General features: G+C 43.0%; 1 protein-coding gene across 1 annotated transcript in view; it reads left to right on the forward strand.

The window, feature by feature from the left end:
* Nucleotides 1-25,388, forward strand: part of srebf2 (sterol regulatory element binding transcription factor 2) — a 65,579-nt gene that overhangs the window by 25,255 nt on the left and 14,936 nt on the right. Inside the window, exons 5-13 of the mRNA XM_070861608.1 lie at nucleotides 748-972; nucleotides 3,262-3,376; nucleotides 3,698-3,879; nucleotides 4,464-4,650; nucleotides 10,484-10,668; nucleotides 14,527-14,788; nucleotides 19,207-19,373; nucleotides 20,872-21,040; nucleotides 23,207-23,300. Of these exons, the coding sequence (XP_070717709.1) occupies nucleotides 748-972; nucleotides 3,262-3,376; nucleotides 3,698-3,879; nucleotides 4,464-4,650; nucleotides 10,484-10,668; nucleotides 14,527-14,788; nucleotides 19,207-19,373; nucleotides 20,872-21,040; nucleotides 23,207-23,300 (1,586 nt within the window). The remainder of the gene's footprint in view (nucleotides 1-747; nucleotides 973-3,261; nucleotides 3,377-3,697; nucleotides 3,880-4,463; nucleotides 4,651-10,483; nucleotides 10,669-14,526; nucleotides 14,789-19,206; nucleotides 19,374-20,871; nucleotides 21,041-23,206; nucleotides 23,301-25,388) is intronic.

Below are 25,388 nucleotides of genomic sequence, written 5' to 3' on the forward strand. Positions count from 1 at the left end.
GAAACATTGCTCACGTGTGCTGAAAATAGGAAACCAGGTGCCTCACGAGTGCCCGAACTGGGGGAAGAGGTCTCCCATGTAGTGATTACATGACTCTGAGCTTGGGTTTCAAATGCTTGAGGGGAAGACTGATGATGGTAAGGAGTTCCACATTGAAAGGAGGAGTCGGAGTAGGAGAGTGTAATGAGCCTGAATTTCAGCACAGTGAGGATGTAAGGAGGAGAAAGGAGTGCAAACAATGGCCTTTTTGAGCTTTGAAGGATTAAGGGATGAACTTTTCAGAGGAACACGGTCTGTAGTTGTATTGCTTAAATACAGACAGAAAGGTTGCAATAGGCGAGAGGAATTGCTAGGCTATTTTAAATGACCATTTTGTAAAAATTGGCTTTGTTTAATTTCAACTCCAGCGGAACAATAGTGCTCCTAAATCCTCTGCCACATTTCCCAAAAGTACACTATCTTGGACATGCTGAGGGCAGAGATATCCGATCACAGCTAGGAAGGAGTTGCTGTTGAAGAGCATATTTCCCCGAGCGACTCTTGCTTCTGTTCTAGCTATTTTCTGAAGAGTATTGGGAACACGTTGCGACCTGTTCGTTTGGTGGAATGGTGTGTCACATGGGGAGGGCTGGGGGAACCTAAAATGGAGGCAAAAAATATATGCAAGCTTATTTTTTTTTAAGGAAAATTTCTTGAGCCTTATACATGTGGGTCAGTTGCAAATTACTTTCATGTTTTTCATCTCAGACATTGGTCAGTAGTAATGGAACGATTTTGACCACCATGCCAATGATGGTTGGACCAGACAAGGTTCCAATCAAGCAGATTGTTGGTACTGGCAAAGTCCCAGTGGAGCAGCTGAAGGAGGGCGAAAAAAGAACTACGCACAACATCATCGAGAAGCGCTATCGGTCATCCATCAATGATAAAATCATAGAACTCAAGGACCTTGTCATGGGGTCAGAAGCTAAGGTCAGTCACTTGCATGAATGATCTTTTATACAGAATATTGCATTGTAATGCTGTTGTTTGTAAAGGTCACTACTAATAAGGATTAAAGGGAGAAAATAGTGTATAGGTAAGTGCTTGTGTTCCATCTATCCCACACCATAGTTTGTGTTTCTTTCAATGTTCAAACTAACCGCATTTATTAAATCATCCTCTTTAAGCTGTCCAATAGCCTTGTAGGTAAATGTATCACATGGTTTTGTATTGATTTCATAGTAATCCGAAGGTTTAATCTCTGACTCACAGATTTTCTGCTTAGTTTAGCTCTTACATTGAAGCAGAAGTAATATTGTAATTAGCCTCAGCACCCTGAGGGGAAAAACTGAATCCTAATCTAGAATACTGTCAAAGTTTGTGTGAGAGTATTCATCAACGACAGTATCCGTGTTGGCTGTGATGCTGTCTGTGGTTGAATGGCCGAATGTTGTACATTGTTTAGGTTCACGCATGAAGTATAGCCACTTTGATAAGGTACCCGAGAGATGCTGGCTCTCAAGAGGCAGCAACTTCAGAACAGAAGGCAAGGATTGGAAAAAGATTTTTAAAGGGGACCCATACTTATCAATTTGAGGATTGGAAACTGTAGAAATATGAGAACTGTAAATCAGTTCAGCATCACTGTTGTCCATTGAATCTAGCTTTTTAAAAAAATAATAATTCTCAAGATGTGGACGTTGCTGGCAAGGCCAATATTTATTGCCCTTTACTAGTTGCCCTTGAGAAGATGGTGGTGGGCCACCACCTTGAACCACTGCAGTCCGTGTGGTGAAGGTGCTCCCACAGTGCTGTTGGGTAGGGAGGTCCAGCATTTTGACCCAGTGACTATGAAGGTATGGTGATTGTAGGTCCAAGTTAGGATGGTGACTTGGAGGTGAAGGAGTCTTTAACGTTTCTCCTCTTTCTCTCCCGCCGCCCCCACCCCCCGCCCAATCCCCTCCCCCAATGGTCTGATAAGCTTCGCTTGTATTTGAGCACCGATACAAATGAATGTAATTTGTATCATAGTAACGTGACGAGATGCTACAACTTTCATTGTTAGAAATAAATTAGCAATAAAGTGAATGGTCAAGGCAAATACACCAGTCTGCAGGGAGGACACGCAATATGATAACTGTATTTGATCCTTTCATTAAAACCTTTTGTAACTGGAAAAAATGTATTTGTGTTTTCCTTCAATTATTTTTATAAATGAGTTTGAAAAGCAACTTGCATTTATAGACTCTGGTAAATGTCTCAAGGCGCTTCTCAGGAGCGTTATCAAACAAAATTTGACACCGAGCCACCTAATGTGATATTAGGACAGGTGACCAAAAGCTTGGTGAAAGAGGTAGGTTTTAAGGAGGAAAGAGAGGTTTAGGAAGGGAATTCGACAGCTTAAGACCTAGGTAGCTGAAGGCATGAGCGCCAGTGATGGTGCTCAAAGGCCAGAATTGGAGGAGCGCAGAGATCTGAGGGTTGTAGGGCTGGTGGAGGTGCAGAGAAGGGGAGGGGTGAGGCAATGGAGGGATTTGAATACAAGGAGAATTTTACAATCTAGGTGTTGCTGGACCGGGAGCCATTGTAGGTTAGCGAGCACTAGGGGTTTGGAATGAGTTCAAGTAAAAGAAACCTACCTAGTTCACAGTAAGTATATCTCATTATCACTTGCTAGACCCGCAGCAAAATCATCGCTCTGTCTTTCTGCATTGGACCTCCTACTGATTAAAATTTCAGCTTGGCTCAGTGGTGGCACGCACACCTCTGAATCATAATGTTGTGATTTCTAGCCCATTACGGACTTCAACACACCATTTGGGCTAATACATTGGTGCAGTACTGAGGGCGATTTGCATTGTTGGAGGTGCCATCTTTTTCATTTTGAGTCGTTAAGTTGAGTCTGCCTCTTCAGCTGGACCTGGATGAACCCACGGCAAACTTCAAAGAAGTGCAGGGGACTTCTCCCTGTTTCCTAGCCAACATTTACTCCCAAACCAACACCCCCCCCCCCCCCCCCCAACACCAAAAAACTGGGCGTTTATCCAGTCTGTGGGACTTTGCTGATCACAAATCGACTGCTGTATTTGCCTGCATGATCACTTTTTTTTTTAAAAGTACTTCATTGGATTTAAAGCGATTTGGGTGACCTGACAATGTGTAAGATGTTGTACGAATGCAAGTCGGTCTTTCTGTCTTTCCTTCGAAAGTAAGTTTCAAATACTGTTTGTTAAATTTGAATGGAAATCCAGGCAAGCACTAACATGACCTATTTTGCAGATGAACAAATCTGGAGTGCTGAGGAAGGCCATTGATTACATTAAATACCTGCAACAGACCAACCTCAAGCTACGACAAGAGAACATGGCATTGAAGATAGCCAATCAGAAAAACAGTAAGTAGTACCAACTTTGCATTAACAGAGAGGTTCCCACTTCTCCCTTCAGCCTTTACCAATAACTACATTAACAGTGCTAGGCTTTCAATGCCAACCATTTACATATGTTTCTTAACACAGTTGGATTCCTGCTTTATGCACATCTGTACTACTGAATATTACTGATGCTTGAGACGCCTTGTTTATAAAAGATGCTTTCAATTGCATTCATGAGTAAGGATGTTCAGATGTAAAAGTTAAGAAAATTTAATTTCACATTTAAGCTACTGTAATCTAAATCCTAAAGCACTAACTCGTTTCCCTTTTACATAATTACAGAGGGTCTGAAGGGTTCTGAGATTTCGAGCCTGTTGGACATTGATGTTGACCTGAAGCCCGATGACTTCAAATCACATTTATTGATCATGTCACCACCACCTTCAGATTCTGGCTCCCCAGGCACTTTCTCTCCGTGCTCCATTGATTCGGAACCAGGAAGCCCCCTCCTCGACGACGCAATGGTAGTAGCAATTTAAATTTGCTCCCGTTTCCACGTGTTTCTACTTCGTAACGATCTTGTTGTAATTAATATAAGATTATTGAAGATGCAATGTTACTACGAAAAAAGACTTGCTTAAAAAAGATTAGAACGCCGAAGATTTACATTGAAATTTTTTATTTAAAACGTTTTATCTTATGCCTCTCTCACTTAGTCTTGCTCACTTCCATTTGTTGTTTGAAAACCCAAATGGTTGTATTTTTAAATATGTAATATTTAATATGTAATGTTTAAATATGTAATGCTAATCATATAGTAGAACTTCGGAATTTTCTTCCACCCCTCACCCACCCAAAAAGGCTACAGATGCTGGGTTACAATTAGAGCTTTGAGCAATGCGATCAATAAGACTTTATTGGCCAAGGGTACCAAGGGCTGTGGAGCAAAGGCAGGTAAATGGTGTTAAGCTCCGGATCAGCCACGACCTAATTGAACCTGTACTCCCAAACCAATCTACTCTCTGAGCCTACTCTATTCAGAGTATAATTACTTTATTTTGCTCAAATGCATAATGTTCCTAACTCTTGTATTTATTGCAATTTATAGGTAAAGGAGGAGCCACTGTCGCCCCCCACTCTCGGTATGCTGGATAGCTCTCGGATTTTGCTGTGTACCCTTACTTTTCTCTGTCTTTCCTTCAACCCACTTGCATCGCTTTTTGAGCGTCAAGTCTACTCGACAACAGCGGCAGATTCTGGACACTATGGCAGGAGTATGCTAGGAATTGAGTCTGGTAAGTGTTCAGTAATAATAGATCTATTGCAGCAGAATGTTTGTTATCCATACTCTAGTTGCGTCTTTCCATTTACCGACCAGAATGTTCACTTGATAAAGCTTTATACAAACAGGCCATTCAGCCCAACCTGTCCGTGTCCCTCCAAATGAGCAAATAGTTCCAATCATATTTACCCACCCTGTTCCTATTTCCCTTCATCCACCTATCCAATCCTGGTAGTAAATTCCATCGTCTCTCAAATGTCTGTGTAGAGACGTTTCTCCTGCCCTTTATTCTAAATCTTGTATTTATGATCCCTTGTTCTTGACCCCCTCAACTACTGGAAAGAGTCTGCTTCTATTTACCCTGTCCCATCCTTCCATAATTTTAAACACTCTTATCATATCACACCTGTGATGTATTTGCTTCATGGGTTCTTTGCTTAAGAATTCATAGCAACATATTGCTATTAAGAACGAGTTGGTTTATTAGCAAAAGGTTTAACAATCATTCACATTACCAGTTCATCCATCAGGCTCACAACCACCTGCTACATCTTGGATTTCCCGAACCCAACAACTCTACAAACCTGTGAGCATCCTCACAAATGCATATATTACAGCCTCGTAACCCAATTTTTCAAGTCTTTGTATTCGTATTTCTTCATACTAGGCAGCAGTGTACCCTCTCTCAAGTCTCACTGTGCTTCCTATAGCGTGGAGCCCAATACTGCACAGAATACTCTAACTGAAATAGCATTAAAGTTTGATATACCTCTTCACTTTTATATTCTGTTCTTCTTGCTATAAATCCTAGATTTCCATTATCTTTTTTCATAAGTTTGAAGGGCTGTCTAATGGCCTGTGAACCTGTACTCCCAAACCTCTTGACTCTCTGAGCTGCCTGCTATTCAGCGTATAATTACTTTTTTTTACTCAAATGCATTACCTCACACTTATTGACATTGAATTCCATTTTTTAGCCCATTTCCCCTCCCCCCCCCCCCCACCCCTCCATCTTAACTATATTCCATTGCAGCTGCCTTTGGTCTTCTAAATGTTATAATTTTAAACATTTCTATGATATCGCCTCGTAATGAGCCACACAGTTCCCTCTAGGCCTACATTCAAATCATTGATGTACACAGAATGGATTTTTTTTAACGCACCTCTACCCACCACACTGGACAAAAACTGCTCTTAACTCCTCCTCTCTCTCTTCTCCCTTCTAATCAATCTGTAATCCTCTCCTAATTTTGTATCCTTTGATCTTCTCTAGTAATTGCCTGTGTGGCTTTCCTGAGTTCCATATGCTCTATACCTGTAGCATTTCCCCTATCTACAGTGTCTGTTACCTCCTCAAAGAATTATAAGAAGTTTGTTGTGCTAAATCGGTGCTGGCTACTTTAATTCTCTCTCTAGTAACGTGGCAATTTCATCCTTAATCAGAGGCTTCAAGATGTTCCCTACCGCAGTCAACTGTCTTGTAATTATCTCAATTAGCTGTTTCCTGTGTTTAAATTGGTCACTCTCCAGTCCTCACTCTAGAGCCCTGAAATATAATTTCTAAGCCCTCTGCAATTTACTCCCTCATATTCCAGGATGTATCCTGTCGGGCCCCGAGTACTTTGTCTTCCTTTTAGCTTAACTAATTTATCTGAAATGTTCCTTTTATCCATCACAATATCGCTCATCTTGCTCTCAACCACTTCAGGATTTGTATCGGCTTGAATATCCTTCTCTTTAGGAAAAAACAAAATACTTTAGTAAATCTCTCTGCCAATTTTTGATCATCATTCATAAATTTGACTGGTCTCTCAGGTCCCATCTGGCTTTTAGCAATTCTCTTTTTACTGATACAGGTATACGTGTAAAATACTTTAGTGTCCCTTTCAATGCTTTTTAACATATCTTCTCGTACTCTTTGCTCATCACTATCTTAACCTCTTATTTTCTCATATTCTCCGTTAGTTTTTTCAATATTATTAGTTATACTCCTCCATTTAAATTTTTTCTAATCTCTTTTTATTTATTGATGGCATCGTAAAACTACTAGTAGTTTCCTTCTTTAATGGAATATACTTGTATATAATGGGCAGATCTCCTTGGGTCTGGTGGTCACATTGTGCATACTATGGGACGATTGAGAGGACAGGATGCCATAACCAATTTTTGCTTCAAATATTCCTCTCTTTATACATTGAGTAGTCCCACGACTTCAAAGTTCTTGCCTTCAGTATTTAATTAAAAGTTTGATTTCTTCAGATGAGATGTTAAACCGAAGTCGTGTCTGCTCTCTCGGGTGGATGTAAAAGATCCCACGGCACTATTTCTCCCCGGTGTCTTGGCCAATATTTTATCCTTCAATCAACATCACTAAAAACAGATTATTTGCTCATTATCACATTACTGTTTGTGAGAGCTTGCTTGTGCGCAAATTGGCTGCTAAGTTTTACAACAGTAATTACACTCCAAAAGTACTTAATTGCTGTAAAGCGCTTTGAGACGTCCCGTGGTCGTGAAAGACACTTTAGAAATGCAAGTCGTCTTTCTTTTTATTCTTACCGTTACAATCTTTTTTTTTTTTTTAAAAGTTCCCCTGTTGCTTTTACAGACCTTGGTACCAACTTCTCCTTCAACTAACTTGCTCGTCATCTTTCTAAAATCTGCCCTAAACACATCTTGTGTTCTAATTTTTATAATAATTGTGGTCAGTATTTCCATGGAGCTTATCCACACTTGGCTCATCTACCTGGTCTATTTAATTCCTTGAAAGCAGATCTATCATCGCCTCTGCCCTTGTAGGCCGACTATCGTGCTGGTTGAGGAAGGAGTCCTGTACTTATTGTTGGGCAACTCATTAACAGAAGAACATAAGAACTAGGAGCAGGAGTCGGCCATTTGGCCCCTCGAGCCTGCTCCGCCATTCAATAAGATCATGGCTGGGCTGATCTGATCTTAGCCTCAAGTCCACTTCCCTGCCCGCTCCCCAAAACCCTTGACTCCCTTGGCGTTCAAAACACCCTTGATGTTCAAAAATACTAGTCTCATCCTTACATTAAACAAATTTATAGCCCAAGAAAGATTAAATTCAATTTATATTATTTATTCTGTACGTGAGATGCGGATGGTTATTGGAGGTATCACTGTATTTGGAATGAGATCAAAGGCTTTATCTCCCAGTGTAATATTTAAACAAATAAAAGATTGGGGGGGGGGCTTTAATTGTCACTAAGAATGATGAAAAAGGTTAGAACAAAATTCTTTAGGCAGAGAATTGTTGGAGCATGGAATGCTTTGCCAAATGAGTGATTAAAACAGACTGTTTCATCTTTTAAGGGACAATTTAAGTATTTGAAACTGGCAGATACAGGGCTCTTGGGGTGAGGGCGGGGGGGGGGGGGGGAAGAGAGAGGTTGGGCAGTGGGATTTGCTTTTGATTGCTTTCGAATCAGTGGACCAACATCATCATCATCATCATCATCATAGGCGGTCCCTCGTGTCGAGGTTGTCTTGCTTCCACGCCAAAAAGGGACAAGTTCACAGGTGTTTCAATGAAGGACCTAATATTCTAGGTCCCGAACTACATCCTGAAGGGTGGAAGATGCCTGTGCGTGGATTTTTTTAACGTGTGGTGGCCGTTGCACACCAGCCACCACACGGGCTTGACAGTGGCAAGGATTACCCAAGACGACTGGAGACCAGCTCTGCTGCACGGACCTAGTGCGCGCACATGTCGCAGTGTGGGCTTGCCCGTGCTGCCCCTGGGCCCTCTGCTCTTCTGAACCCCAATCACGTCGCTCCGCAATCTCTCGTCCGCTCCCCTGCCCTCGCCACTCCCCTCCCCCGCCGCCGGACCGGCCTGCGTTCAGCCGCCTGTTGTAAAAGGCCTCTGCTTTAAACCTCTTTGATTCAATGATTCAGTTACCATTAGGAGAATAAGTTTTGTGGACGAGTTTATCAACCAAATTAGCGGTCTATTTCATACTCTTGAAAATCAAAAGAAGTGCCGTTTTGTGGTTTAATGCCCCATTTTACAATTTTTGACTTTTTCTTTCCTCTTTTATTTCCTCCTTTCTCAGTGGGGCTCAGTGGTAGCACTCTTACCTCGGAGAAGATGCGGGTTCAAGCCCCGCTCTAGAAATTTGAGCACACAATCCAGGCTGACATTTCAGTGCAGTACTGAAGGAGTGCTGCACTGTCAAGAGATGTCATTTTAAGGATGAAATTCAATTCCCCATCTGTCTGTAGATAGATATAAAAGATCCAATGACACTTTTCCCTCAAAGAGCAGGGAGTTCTCCTGTGCTTTGGCCCAATTCATCCGTCAAGCAGCACCGCCAGAATCCGATTAGCTGGTCATTTCCATGTCCTTGCTGTTTGTGGGACCGTGCTGTGGATAAGTTGCTGCTACGTTTGCTGACAGTAACTGCACTTTAAAAAGTTATCTACTAGCTCTGAAGCACTTTGGGACTTCTGGAGAATGGGAAAGGATCTATATAAATGCAAGTTCTTCCTTTTACTCTGGATAAGTTTCTAAAGTGGGTATACGTTTGACCGGAATCTACACACCCCAGTACATTGAAATCAATGGGTAATGCTGTAATGGTAACAGTATGATTATTCTTCTTACTTGCTCCAGAGGAGGCACTATGATTTTTAGAAAAATGACAAGAACAAAGCCGCAGATAAAACAATAGACCACAGCTATCAGCCTGGATTGTGTGCTCAAATTTCTGGAGCGGGGCTTGAACCCGCATCTTCTCCGAGGTAAGAGTGCTACCACTGAGCTCCACTGAGAAAGGAGGAAATAAAAGAGGAAAGAAAAAATGTCAAAAAATTGTAAAATGGGGCATTAAACCACAAAACGGCACTTCTTTTGATTTTCAAGAGTGTGAAATAGACCGCCAATTTGGTTGATAAACTCGTCCACAAAACTTATTCTCCTTTGACTAACTGAGCCACGCCATGAGAGATTCAATAGCATGTAAGAAAGAAAGACTTGCATTTATATGGAATCTTTCACAACCTCGATGCCCCAAAGCATTTTGCAGCCAATGAAGTACTTCTGAAGTGTAGTCACTGTTGTAATGTAGGAAACACGGCATTCAATTTGCACACAGCAAGCTCCCACAAACAGCAATGTAATAATCTGTTTTAGTGATATTGATTGAAGGATAAAAATTGGCCAGGACACCGGGAATAACTCCCCTGCTCTTCTTCGAAGTCGTGCCATGAGATCTTTTACGCCCACCTGAGGGGGCAGATGGGGCCTCGGTTTAACGTCTCATCTGAAAGACGGCACCTCCAACAGTGCATCACACACTTTACTCCTCATCATCATAGGCAGTCCCTCGACTCGAGGATGACTTGCTTCCACGCCAAAATGTTCACAGGTGTTTCAATGAAGGACCTAATATGCCAAGTACCGAACTAAATCTTGAAGGGTGGAAGATGCCTGTGCATGGATTTTTTGCACACCAGCAGACTGCTGAGTCAGACCGCCACGCTGTTCCTTCCACTCCCCGGTCTGCTCCGATGGTGCTCGCGGGCCTGGGGCCGAGCAGACTGCTGGAGTGTCCACTGGAGTGTCGGCCTAGATTTTTGTGGACAAGTCTCGAGTGTGACTTGAACCCGCAACCTTCTGACCCAGAGGCGAGAATGAACAGTAGCAATATGCCAGTTAGTTCTTGTGACTCGTTGATAAATGCACGCATTAGAATCAATGCCTATAGATTCTAACACAAGAGTGTTCTCATTTTATAGACTTTTCTGATTGTATATTTGTACCATATAATGTAATAAAATGCCTTCTCTCATTTTTGTAATGCAGCCTTTTCTTTCTGTTGTAGAAAATTCCAAAGGCTGGTTTGATTGGATGCTTCCCACCTTAATCCTCTGGCTGGTGAATGGGGTCATTGTGCTGAGTGTATTTGTTAAACTCTTCATTTACGGTGAACCCATCACACGCCTCCACTCTCAGTCCTCTGTTACATTCTGGAGACATCGCAAGCAAGCAGATCTTGATCTGGCCAGGGTATGAGTTTCATGTGGTTGGAAATGAAGAGAGAGCGTGTAATGATAACCCTGGGAAATATGTTCCGTGTATAGCCTTGTAACGATCTCGGATATAATTCAACTTAGAGTGATACAAAGCATATATTTTTATATGTAGAATAATTAACCGGAGCTTTTGTAAGAATCGTGCCCAAATATCTGGAAGAGTTAGAGATGTTTGCGTGCATGTACGTGTTTTATTTTAACCTCTACTTACCCAACTAATTTAGATACTCAAAGTTTTGTGTTCTGTAGTTGTATGCATGGGGAACTGGATAGAATTAGCACATCTCAATTATTTGATTCTTTGTATTTGCTGTTCTTCATATGAGGCACTTAGTCAGACTAAGGTTTCAGCGGTCAAAGGACATTGTGCTGAGTCACAGGTCCACAGTCAAAAGGAATCTTACTGCAGGCTGTTCAGTGAAGGTCTAGTATATCTCAGTAGGATATTCTAGCCCTAACATATTTTAGATTAGTTGTTAGAAATAGACATAAAACCTGTTGATGAATAATTAAGATCATTGATGGAACCTGGGGTGGGGTAGCCTCGTTCTTTCTTCAGCTTGAATTCTTCCCATTTGGCTCCAGATAGCCATGTAGGATTTACTCTACCAACACCCCCATACCTGCAGCTGAGCGAGTAGGCAAGCTGTTTACTTAGCCACACTGTAACCCGCCCACTTCCCGTTTTAACGGAGGAAGGGCGATGGGTGGACAACCAATCCGCTCTTGGGAGGCGGGTCGGTCATTGAAACCTTTTAATGGTTTAAGCGTGCCTTCATTTTAGCAGAATTTTCATTTTTAACCCATTTAAAGGAGGCAAGAAGGGCCGGATCCATCAGGTAAGTGCCTTTACGGCATTGCTTGTGGGCCACCTCTGCCGCAACATGCTAACCTGTAAACACTCCCCTCACCTCCACAACCTCCCCCACAATCTATAACTCTTCCCTGATTTTACTACCCCCCCCCCCCCCCCACCAATCTCCAATCTCTCCCGCCATCTCTATCTTCGACCTCCCATGATCTTCCGCCCTCCCACGGTTGCCCAATCTACTCCATGTTAAAACTTCATGATGTTTGAGGAAACCCGGGCTTTCTAACCATACCTTTCCCCCCCCCCCCCCCCCCCCCCCCCAACCACCACCTGCTTTAAAACCCCACCCCAGTAAATATTGGGAGCGCTGCCACAGAGACAGTGAAAGGTTGTAATTTTTCAGATTGTATTTATGCAGTCATCCTGAATTCCGTCTGTGAATAAATTATTTTCTTTTGCTTTTTATGTTTATTACCCTTAAGTTACTTACCATAATCTTGGTATTTGTGAAGAATTAAAACATTCTTACTAAGGGTATTAAACTGAGGACTCCCCTTTTTCATGTTATTCTTGCACATTTTTTAAAAAAACAAAAAAAAAGCCAAGTGCATCGTTGTGAACTTGTAGAAAAAGTAAAACTTTTTAAGATTGATAACTAAGAACATAAGAAAATGGTGCAGGAGAAAGCCATACGGCCCCTGGAGCCTGCTCCGCCATTTAATCCGATCAAGGTCTCCGGTCCACTTACCTGCCCGTTCTCCATAACCTCTTATTCCCTTATTGTTTAAGAAACTCTCTATTTCTGTCTTAAATTTATTCAATGTCCCAGTTTCCACAGCTCTGAGGCAGTGAATTCCATAGCTCCACAACCCTCAGAGGAAATTTCTCCTCATCTCTATTTTAAATGGGCGGCCTCTTATTCTAAGATCATGCCCTCTAGTTCTAGTCTCCCCCATCAGTGGAAACATCCTCTCTGCATCCACCTCATAATCTTATAGGTTTCGATAAGATCACCTCATTCTTCTGAATTCCAATGAGTAGAGGCCCAACCTACTCAACGTTTCCTCAAGTCAACCCCCTCATCTCTGGAATCAACCTTGTGAACCTTCTCTGAACTGCCTCCAAAGCAAGTATATCCTTTCGTAAATATGGAAACCAAAACTGCACGCAGTATTCCAGATGTGGCCTCACTAATACCCTGTAAAGCTGTAGCAAGACTTCCCTGCTTTTATACTCCATCCCCTTTGCAATAAAGGCCAAGATTCCATTGGCCTTCCTGATCACTTGCTGTACCTGCATACTATCCTTTTGTGTTTCATGCACAGGTACCTCCAGGTCCTGCTGTACTGTGGCACTTTGCAATCTTTCTCCATTTAAATAATAACTTGTTCTTTGATTTTTTTCTGCCAAAGTGCATATCTCACACTTTCCAACATTATACTCCATCTGCCAAATTTTTTCCTGTCCACGTCCTTTTGCAGATTTTGTATGTTCTCCTCACACGTTGCTTTTCCTCCCATCTTTGTATGGTTGGCAAACTTAGCTACATTACACTCAGTCCCTTCCTCCAAGTCGTTAATATAGATTGTAAATAGTTGGGGTCCCAGCACTGATCCCTGCGGCACCCCACTGGTTACTGATTGGCAACCCGAGAATGAACTATTTATCCCTACTCTATGTTTTCTGCTAGTTAGCCAATCCTCTATCCATGCTAATATATTACCCCCAACCCCGTGAACTTTTATCTTGTGTAGTAATCTTTTATGTGGCACCTTGTCAAATGCTTACTGGAAGTCCAAATATACCACATCCACTGGTTTGAGTCTCTTTGACTTCAATGGAGCTTCATCCATGGCAAATACTATTTGTTTTGAACTGCACTTTTTTAACCTTTATTTTTTAATTTCTTCCCAGTTCTTGTGTCACACACTGTTGACAAGTCGTAAGCAAGTGGCCTGCTTCTCTTGCGTTTAACAAAGGCTGCTAAAGCCAGCTTGTGACTGAATGGTTGAAATGTGCCAGTGTTCTGGTGTGACTTGATCACATGGCAATCAGTAGAGTCAACTGTTCTGCCCTCGACACCTTCTATAAAGTGGATCCTGGCAGGCACACATTGAGTTAGCTACTGGCCTTTTGCAATCTGGGTTTCAAATCGGCCTGAACTGTTAAGATAAAAGTCTACCAGCTATGAGTCCCACGTGAAATTAATTTGTGGAATGGCTTGATAGGGTAGATGCAGAGAGGATGTTTCCCCTAGTGGGGGAATCTAGAACTAGGGGACATAGTTTCACAATCAGGGGTCACCCATTTAAAACGGAAATGAGGAATTTCTTCTGAGGGTCGTGAATCTCTGGCATTCTCTACCCCAGAAAACTGGAAGCTGGGTCATTGAATATATTTAAGGTGGAGATATACAGATTTTTAAACTATAAGTGAGTCGAAGGTTATGGGGAGTGGGCAGGGAAGTGTTGAGGCCATGATCTTATTGAATGACGGAGCAGGCTCGAGGAGCCAAGTGGCCGACTCCTCCTATTTCGTATGTTCTTATGAATCTCCAGTCAATTCCAAGTTGGCATCGGCTCGCCGTGTAAAACAGCCCCTAATTTGGCAATCCCCACTCGGAGGCCACAGGAAGGCTGGTGCTGGAAATGGAACAAAATATCATCCTGGTGCGATAGAGATGCTCCTGAGATGGGGAAAGCATTGTTTGGCAGAGTGGCTGGAGCTGTATTCTGCTGCTTACCATAATAATCTGAAATGGAACCTTGTTTATGGGATTCTGGCACCAGATGCTGTGTCCCAGAACAATCGGCTGCTCAGATTGTTAACGCAAGATAAAAGGGCATTACATACAGTGCCGTGGGACCCGCTAATTGATTAGTTAGAATGTATTTGTTGTAAGGATTGTTCTTGGTCCGATTTTAATAAAGTGCCCATGGAGACCAGGAATATGTCAGTAATCACATTATATGACTTGACTGAGAGTTCATGATTGAGTCAGGAATTTGTTTTTCGTTACAGGGTGCCTTTCCTGCTGCTGCAAGCAACTTGCAGACATGTTTGTTGGCACTGGGACGAGCACTGCCTGCCTCCCGGTTAGACCTGGCCTGTAGCCTCTGCTGGAATATCATCCGGCACAGCGTCCAGAAGCTGGTGTTTACGCGCTGGCTGCTGAAGTGGACAAGAGGGTTTCGGCAAGAGGCACAGCTTCAAGAAGAGGCCAAAATGAGTGCACGTGATGCTGCGCTGGTGTATCATAAACTGCATCAACTGCAGTTGACAGGTACAGCAATATATTTCATCATTAGAATCTTGGTGTAGAATGAGGCCATTTGGCCCGTTGTGTCTGTGGCACATCCTTGAAGGAGCAAGCCAATTAATCCCACTCCTCTGCTCTTTCCCCACAGCCCTTCAACTTTTTCCCCTTCAAGTATGTCTCCAGCTCCCTTTGAAAGTTACTATTGAATCTCCTTCCATCACGCTTTCAGGCAGTGCATTACAGATCATAACTTTTTGCGTTTTTAAAAAACAAAAATTAATTAATTCTGCTCTCCCCTCTCCCTTAAATCGGTGTCCTCCGGTCACCAACCCTCCTGCCAGTGGAAACAGTTTCTGAAACTATCAAACACTTCATGATTTTGATCACCACTCTTAAATCTCATCTTGGCCTTCTCTGCTCCAAGGAGAACAATTGCAGCTTCTCTAGTTTCTCCATATAACTGGAGTCTCTCATCCCTGGTACCATTCGAGTAAATCTCCTCTGCATCCTTTCCAAGGCCTTGATATCATTCCTAAAGTGTGGTGCCCAGAATTAGACATAATACTCCAACCAGTGATTTATAAAGGTTTAGCATAACATTATGCCTCTATTTATAAAGCCAAGGATCCCGTATGCTTTTTTAACAGCCTTCTCAACTTGCCCTGCCATCTTCAAAGATTTCTGTACACAAGCCGTCAGGTCTCTGTTCCTGCACCTCCCTTTAAAATAGTACCAGTTAGTTAATACTTATTATTCATTCCAAAACTCATCACTCTTGCATAATTTCTTAACTCCTGAATTGTGAAGAATCTCTTCAGCATGGGCTTAGGTTTCTGGCTGATGCTCCAATTCAAGCAAGTGTTTTTATGAATTTATGAGTCCGATGCTGGCTTGTGTTCATTAGGTCAGCTGTTTTGTAACTGCTCCTGTTTTGATTGGGGGCTGGCAGCTGAATGGATGCTGCCATCGCAGAACTGACTGTAGTAGGTGATTGAAGTGACGAGCAGACCTTGAACAGTTGACGAGGAATTTCTCCATTACTTCTCCTCAATCCGGTCATTGGAATAACATCTGACATCGGAAAAATGATTTAAATTATGAATGTATATAAAAACATATAAAATTCTGATGGGATTGGACAGATTAGATGTAGGAAGAATGTTCCCGATGTTGGGGAAGTCCAGAATCAAGGGTCACAGTCTAAGGATAAGGGGTAAGCCATTTAGGACCGAGATAAGGAGAAACTTCTTCACTCGGAGAATTGTGAACCTGTGGAATTCTACCACAGAGAGTTTTGAGGCCAATTCGTTAGATATATTCCAATTTGTATTGAGCAATTTTGAATGAAGATGTGTAAACTGGAGTGGAGACATAACTCACAAAGCAGAACAAGCCCGCGCGGTTAGCGTGATGTCAGCCAGTCTCAGTTAGATGTGGTCCTTACGGCCAAAGGGATCAAGGGGTATGGAGAGAAAGCAGGAATGGGGTACTGAAGTTGCATGATCAGTCATGATCATATTGAATGGTGGTACAGGCTCGAAGGGCTAAATGGCCTACTCCTGCTATGTTTCTGTGCAATACAGTTATTTTGATCGTCACCATATGTTCCATCTGATTACTTAAGTGGCAAGTTAGAGCTGAACTCCTGTGGCGACAAAGTGCTAATAATTAGTGGTAGATTAACTAATCATTGACCTCATTGCTGTTTGTGGGACCTTGCTGTGTGCAAAACAGCTGCTGTATTCGCCTCCATAGCAACAGTGCCTGCCCTTCAAAGTCAGTCAGTCATTCATGTGATTTGTTAGACTGGTACCAGGATTGAGGGATCAGTTACGTGGATAGACTTGCGAAGCTGACGTTGTTCTCCTTGGAGCGGAGAGGGTTAAGAGGCAATTTGATAGTGTTCAATGTCATGAATGGTTTTGATAAGAGTAAATCTGGAGAAACTGTTTCCAGTGACGGTGGTAAGCAGAGGACACAGATTTAAGGTGATTGGCCAAAGAACCAGAGGCGACATGAGGGAAAATATATTTACGCAACGAGTTGTTGTTATCTCAAATGCACTGTCTGAAAGGGTGGTGGAAGGAGATTCAATAATAATATTAAAAAGAGAATTGGATAAATACTTGAGGGGGAAAAAATAACAAGGCTATTTGGAAAGAGCAGGGGAGTGGGATTAATTGGCTAGCTCTACCAAAGAGCCGGCACAGGCATGATGGACAAAATGGCCTCCTTCTGTGCTGTATCATTCTATAGTACAGTATTAGGCAGTCCCCCGTATCGAGGATGACTTGCTTCCACACCAAAAAGGGATGAGTTCACAGGTGTTTCCATGAGGGACCTGACATTTTAGGTCCCAAACTACATATTGAAGGGTGGAAGACAGACATAGACGTTACAAAAACAGGCCATTCAGCTCAACCAGTCCGATTCGACATTTACTCTCTGCACGAGCAAATTTACCCAGCCTGTTCTTTTATTCCTTCATCCATCTAGCAATCTAATCTTGAATGGTGACACAGTTTCTATCTCGAGCATTGACCTTTGAAGCGAATACCGCAACCTCCAACACTGTATTTTTTTTTAAGTTTCTCTTGCTTTCTCTTCTAAATCTCTTGCATTTAATATTTTATCTACGGCCCCTTGATCTCGATTACTGAAAACAGACAACTTCTATTTACCCCATCCCACCCTTTCATAATGTTAAACATTTCTATCGTGTTGCCCTGTAATCTGTGTTGTCCAAATGAAAAAATATTGTATTTGTATTTCCTCATAGCAGGGAGCATTTTAGTGAATCTGCATTGTACACTCTCCAAAACCTCAATATGCTTCTTATAGTGTGGAGCCCAATACTGCACGGAGTACTCTAATTGAGGTCTTGTTGAGGTTTTATATTGGCTCTTCATTACCTCTTGGCCTGTATATTCTGTACCTCTTGAGACTAAAGACCAGAATTTCATTAATCTGATCAACCTGAGATGCTGCCCTTCATCTCCGTGATCTTGTGCCCCAAAATCTTTCTGCTCTTCCACAGCACGAAGCCTATTTCCATTCAGAGTATACATACTCCTGTTCATTTTTTCTTTTAATCCAAAATGTATCTTCTCACACTTACTGACATTGAATTCCATTTTAGCCCATTAACCTTTTTTGTAGTACTTTGCAGATTATGGGGCAATTCTAGACTATGTTTCTATGACTTGACTACTCCAACGCACTTCTGGCCGGCCTCTCGCATTCTACCCCACGTTAACTAGAGGTGATCGTGTCCCATGTCCTAATTCACACTAAGTCCCACTCACCCATCACCCCTGTGCTCGCTGACCTACATTGACTCCCGGTTAAGCAACGCCTCAATTTCAAAATTCTCATTCTTATTTTCAAATCCTTCCATGGCCTCGCCCCTCCAGCCAGCCCCACAACCCCCCCTGCCATGTCTGCAGTCCTCTAATTCTGTCCTCTTGGGCATCCCTGATTATAATCGTTGAAGCATTGGCAGCCGTGCCTTCTGTTGCCTGGGTCCCAAGCTTTGGAACTCCCTCCCTAAACCTCGCAACCTCTACCTCTCTCTCCTACTTCAAGATGCTCCTTAAAACATACCTCTTTGACCAAGCTTTTGGTCACCTGCGCTAATTTCTACTTACGCAGCTCATGCCAAATTTTTTATCTCGTAATACTCCTGTGAAGCGCCTTGGGACGTTTCATTACGTTAAAGGTGCTATATAAATACAAGTTGTCGTTGATAAAATTGCTTAAAATTATGAAAGGATTGAACGGGGCAGCTTTCAGATGTCCTGAGACACACTAGAGTTCCTTCTTTAGCCCGCCCTTTGCCTGTAAGCCATTGATTATTTAATTTTTATATAGGTAAAATTGCTTTTCTCTTTCCTTATTCCTGGGATGAGAGGGTTTTCCCACAAGGAGAGATTGAGTAGATTGAGCCAATACACTCTGGAGTTTAGAAGAATGAGAGGTGATCTCATTGAAACATAAGATTCTGAGGGGGATTGACAAGATAGATGTTGAGGGGTGGCTTCCCCTGGCTGGAGAGTTTAGAATTAGGGGGCAGAGTCTCAGGATAAGGGGTCGGCCACTTAAGTCAGAGACGAGGTGGAATTTCTTCACTCAGGGTTGTGAATCCTTGGAATTCTCTACCCCAAAGGGCTGTGGATGCTGAATCATTGAATATATTCAAGGGTGAGATCGATAGATTTTTGGACTCTTGAGGTAATCAAGGGATATGGGGATCAGGCGGGAAAGTGGAGTTGAGGTCAAAGATCAGCTACGATTTTAATGAATGGCTCGAGGGGCCGTAAGGCCTACTCCTGCTCCTAATTCTTATGTTTTAAAGTTATGTTCTTTAAAGTTCCATACACACAGCTGAAGCAGCAAATGTTAAGTTAATGGGAATACTTTCTCTTTCCTCCCTTTTAATATAGATAAACTGGTGCAGAGTCCCGTACGTGCCGTAAACCTGGCTCTGTCTGCGGTTAACCTGATGGAGTGCGCCGAGGAGAAAATCCCACAAAACCTCATGGCGGAAATCTACGTAACTGCGGCCATTTGCCTAAAAACCAGCTTTGGCGGCAAGCTCTCCTTCTTGGCGGTAAGTAGATACTTAGTGCTATGCATTGGGTTATTACAGGTAGGTGTAGTAAGGGTAAGTAATTATCAGTATCTGTCAGAATATACTGTTCATGCAGTTCTGATGTTCAGCTTCCAGGCGGGAGATCAATGGGATCTGGATACGGCAGACTAGCAGGAGTTTAGCTGCCTGCGCCTTTTCAATAATTTAAAAAAAATGCAAAATGTACCTGCATATGTGGAGAGTATGGTTAGTTAATCGAAGCAGACCAATCAGATGCTGAAACCTTGCTCTGTGACACCAGAGGACATCCACTCTGCTATACTGGATAATGCACAGTGTGGGGTTGATACTAACTAAGACATATAAAGCAGGAGGTTGCAGATTCACTTGCAGTTATGATGAAAGGTCATTGATCTGAAACGTCGACTCTTTGGGGGCGAAATTCAGTTCCGCCCCGCCTGCAGTAACATGGGCAGATGGGGGAGGAGGGGGGGAGAAATCTCCCGGGGACACAGCCACTGCCTTGTTTGTGTGTACAGGATGTTGTGATCTCGCACGTGCTCTTATCTTCCAGAAGGTAGACTGCTCAACACTCTAAGGAGACGAGGCCAATTGCAAACCGGCAAGCTAATTTATTTTCCATACAATGTATAAATAAACTAATAAATTACGCAAGCATACCCCTAGAGTGTCAGCCTTGGTTCAGTGGTCGTACTCTCGCCTCTGAGTCAGAAGGTAATTTGGGTTCAGGAGACTTGAGCACATAATCTGGGCTGACATTTCAATGGAGTACCAAGGGAATGCTACATTACCGGAGGTGCATTTTTTTGGAAAGCGATGTTAAACCGAGGTCACATCCGCCTGTGCAGGAGGATGTAAATGATCACATGGCACTATTCAAAGCGATGGGAGTTTCCTGGTGTCCTGGCTGACATTATTCTAATGGGCAATTTTCCACCTTGTCGGGTATGTATTGGTATCCTAGCTACACGGGAGTACTTGACCAGGGAAGTGGCTAGCTCAGGTGTGCAGTTCTTGAACACTACAGCTGACACAATGTCAGACTCCATAGGCTTCACTGTGTCCTGTGCACTCAGCTGCTTTTTAACGTCACATGGACTGAACTGCATTGGATGAGCACTGGTGTTTATGATGGCGGCAACCTCTGGCGCAAGTCCTTGTAACCAGTAACTGGCTCTAGATCTTGTCAAATAACAAGTAGGAGCCAGTGAAGTTGACTGAGAGGCAGGCTTGCAAGCTGCACTGCCAGTGCGGAGCCTCGGGTGACAAAGATACAGCTATAACTCTAAAGCCCTGGTTCTTCAACCTGCACTCGCCAACAGAGGAGCATTGTGAAATTATCCCTTTACTATGGAAGTTCTCGACAATTATTTCTACATATTCCAAGATTTTACAAACTAAACTTTGTTTTTTTTAAACTGGGACTAAGCAGTACATGGTTTCGCAAATCCGTGTTCGTCAGATTGTATCTTATTTATTTCCTTTCCATTTGTAGCGCTACTTTTTGCGTCAAGCCCAGCGAGTTTGCCAGTCCCCTGGTGGTTCTGAGCCCGGCACCCGGCACTGGCTTTTACATCCTCTGGGGTGCCAGTTCTTTGTGGACTGTGATTGGTCTCTTAAATCTGCTCCGAGAGAAAGTCTCTTCAGCTCCCTGAGGAACCCAGGTAAGGAATGCCAACCAAGGACCCAGTTATAGCAGTGTCCTGAGCAAACTGACCAACTTCCCTCCCCGAAGAATTCAACTGGCTCACTGCTTCAGTAATTACACCACCGTTTTTTATTGAGAAATTGAGATGAAGGACCAAGACCCATTTTCCAGGAACTAGGGTTTAAGAGTAAGAATAAAAGGCAAAGTAAATCAGAAATGAGTGATTCTGTGCAACCATACTTGGTTTAAAGATGCCTGAAGATTTGTGGGAGGAAGGATATATTTTGGGGGGTGGGGCCAGTGAAGTGGGAAGCTTTTATTGACTGGTGCAATGCATGAAAGGCCGTATGGTATACTCCTGCTCCTATATCTTATGACTGGGTCATGATGCTCTCCCCTCAGAATCCCACCATTACTCTGTCCGGAAAATTCAGTTCATTAGTTCATTAGTTGATTAGTTCAGATCTGTCCAAAAAAGGACAGCGCAGTACATTAGGACACCCAGTATTTATTCCCTCATATTGATAGGACAGAGGCTCAGCCCCACCTCCCTTCTTTATCGATGACTTGACATTTTGGCAGAGATCTGGGACCAGAGTAGTTACCTGCCCTTCTCATGGTAGATGACACATGGCCAAACGGAACACTGGTGAAAAACGGGACAGCAATTTGGCAAGTAAAGACACAGAGAAACTGATGTGGCTGAAACAATAGAAAGAGATGGTATGGCGAGAAAGCAGGAATGGGGTACTGAAGTTGCATGTTCAGCCATGAACTCATTGAATGGCGGTGCAGGCTCGAAGAGCCGAATGGCCTACTCCTGCACCTCTTTTCTATGTTTCTATGAGACCACAGTATAAACCATACACTGACATAAGAACATAAGAAATAGGAGCAGGAGTAGGCCATTATGCCCCTCGAGCCTGCTCCGCCATTTAATAAGGTCATGGCTGATCTGGACTCTGCTCCACTTCCCCGCCTACTCCCCATAACCCCTTATCCCCTTATCATTTAAGAAACTGTCTTAAATTTATTTAATGTCCCAGCTTCCACAGCTCTCTGAGGCAGCGAATTCCACAGATTAACAACCTTCAGAGAAGAAATTTCTCCTCATCTCTGTCTTAAATGGGCAGCCCCTTATTCTAAGATCATTCCCTCTAGTTCTAGTCTGCCCTATCAGTGGAAACATCCTCTCTGCATCTTCCTTCTCAAAATCCCTCATAATCTTATATGTTTCAATAAGATCACCTCTCATTCTTCTGAATGCCAATGAGTAGAGGCCCAACCTACTCCACCTTTCCTCACAAGTCAACCCTCCCAACCCCGGAATCAACCGAGTGAACCTTCTCTGATCTGCCTCCAAAGCAAGTATATCCTTTCGTAAATATGGAAACCAAAACTGTACGCAGTATTCCAGGTGTGGCCTCACCAGCTATATAGCTGTAGCAAGACTTCCCTGCTTTTATACTCCATCCCCTTTGCAATAAAGGCCAAGATACCATTGGCCTTCCTGATCACTTGCTGTACCTGCATACTATCCTTTTGTGTTTCATGCACAAGTACCTCCAGGTCCTGCTGTACTGCGGCACTTTGCAATCTTTCTCCATTTAACTTGCTCTTTGATTTTTTTTTTCTGTCAATGTGCATGACCTCACACTTTCCAACATTATACTCCATCTGCCACATTTTTACGCACTCACTTAGCCTGTCTATGGCCTTTGGCAGATTTTTTGTGTCCTCCTCACAAATTGTTTTTCCTCCCATCTTTGTATCGTCAGCAAACTTGGCTACGTTACACTCAGTTCCTTCCTCCAAGTCGTTTATATAGATTGTAAATAGTTGGGGCCCCAGCACTGATCCCTGTGGCACCCCACTAGTTACTGGTTGCCAACTAGAGAATGAACCATTTATCCCGACTCTGTTTTCTGTTAGTTAGCCAATCCTCTATCCATGCTAATATATTACCCCCAACCCACTTGAGTCCCCTATCGATCCAGGTAAACATGACTGAAGGCACTCCTTCTGTGTTACTCAACGAGGTGAGCTTGTTGCATTAATGTCGTCCGATACAACCTAGTATATAACTTGTATTACCCGTAATATTCCCTGTCCTATCCTTTAACTGAAATGGCTATTTGTGATCGAGTATTATTGCAATTTGTGACTTTTTTTTCTCTTGCAGTTGATCCAGTAGCCCAGGTGAATCAGGCGTTTTGTGAAAATCTGCTTGAGAAAGCTGTATACTCGCTGGTCAAGCCTGAGACTGAGGAGGCTGGGTATGTTCAGTGGCCTCACTGGTCTGATATATACGGTTGCCGTGGGGTGGGGTTAAAAGGGTTAGACAGATGCTAGTGAATTTAATGTATTGTGCAGAAACCAGTTCTGGCACACACTAAACGGTGATTGGTTTTACGAAAATTCCGTCATTCTGGGTTACAGTGTTGGCGGAGGAATGTGACTCAAATATAACATTTTCCAGTGTCTACATAGGAAATAATTGATGTCAGTCTAGCCTTTATTTTTACAAAATGATGCATGATTGAAGTTTTGGTTGGTTGTTCAGTCCTGACTTGAACCCGGCACCAATATAAAATGTCTCTCATAATCTTGTACAGAAGTTTCAATTCTGAATACAGCCGTTCAAAATTGCCATCTGAGGAACAAACAGGTGGATCGTCATAAGATTTGGAGTCTTCAAATTCTCCCTTGGCGTCACTCCACTCTACCTCTGTAATTTCCTCCAGCTCTTTGCATACATGCGCTCTGTTCCTCCAACTCTGGTGCAGCGGTCGTCGTCCCCCTCCCCCATCACCAACAATTGGTGGCAGAGCCTTCAGCCACCACAATCATAAGAACATAAGAATTAGAAGCAAGAGTTGGCTATTCGGCCCCTCGAACCTGCTCTTCCATTCAATGGAGATCATGGCTGATCTTCTACCTCAACTCCACATTCTGCCCTTGGTTCCCTTAATATCCACTCCTGTACTTTGGAATTATCTTCTCTAAACCTCTTCGCCTCACTATCTGTCTCGCCATTTTCAAAACTTAACTTTTTGACTGGGCCTTCGACCTTGCCCGCTACCTTCTCCTACACCTCGCTCGTGTCCTGTCAAGCAGCTTGAAATTTTCTTTGTTGCGAGAAGGACACTATGTCAATGTAATGTGAACAAAAGCAAAATCTGATATAAAAGCAGAAAATACTGGAAACACTGGTCAGGTAGCATCTGTGGAGACAAGTTAACGATTCCAGTGCGGACCCATCGTCCGAATTGGAAGATAGTGTCGAGCCATTCTGACAAAGGCTCCACACATGAAACGATGCTGCCTGGCCTGTAAGTGTTTGCAGCATTTTCTGGTTTTGTTCTATATAAATATAAGTTGTTGTTGAGTAAACTTAATCAGTTTTTCCCCCATGATTTTTTATCAATGGTTTTGAGGTGCTAATATCACCTGATCGCTAGTTTTAGCACCAGGAGATTTTAAGCACCGCGATACCTATATTGAATTTTAGCACCCGAAGAGTAGAGTGGAGCGCAAAGGGAAGTGTTCCACACTTTTAAGGTGCTTAGCTGGAAGTGCTACTGAAGTTCTGGTGCTAACGTACCGGTATCCGGGTGCTCAAAGAGAAGGTTAGCTGTAAAAAATGAAAACTTAATTAACATTACAATTCAAACAATTAACACATCAGCAACATCAAATACGGTACAATCAATGCACGTAAAGTTAAATAAAATCTCTCAAACTTGCCTTATACATTGATCCCTTCCATTAGCACCCCGGGACAGCTGTGAACACCGGCTTTTCTGGCGTTATTAGCGCCAGAACATAAGAACATAAGAATTAGGAGCAGCAGTAGGCCATCTAGCCCCTCGAGCCTGCTCTGCCATTCAACAAGATCATGGCTGATCTGGCCGTGGACTCAGCTCCACTTACCCGCCCACTCCCCGTAACCCTTAATTCCCTTATTGGTTAAAAATCTGTCTATCTGTGATTTGAATACATTCAATGAGATAGCCTCAACTGCTTCCCTGGGCAGAGAATTCCACAGATTCACAATCCTCTGGGAGAAGAAATTCCTTCTCAACTCGGTTTTAAATTGGCTCCCCCGTATTTTGAGGCTGTGCCCCCTAGTTCTAGTCTCCCCGACCAGTGGAAACAACCTCTCCGCCTCTATCTTGTCTATCCCTTTCATGATTTTAAATGTTTCTATAAGATCACCCCTCATCCTTCTGAACTCCAACCCAGTCTACTCAATCTATCATCAGAAGGCAACCCCCTCATCTCCGGAATCAGCCTAGTGAATCGTCTCTGTACCCCCTCCAAAGCCAGTATATCCTTCCTTAAGTAAGGTGACCAAAACTTCA

The sequence above is a fragment of the Pristiophorus japonicus genome, chromosome 19 (assembly GCF_044704955.1).
Source record: "Pristiophorus japonicus isolate sPriJap1 chromosome 19, sPriJap1.hap1, whole genome shotgun sequence".
NCBI lineage: Eukaryota > Metazoa > Chordata > Chondrichthyes > Pristiophoridae > Pristiophorus > Pristiophorus japonicus.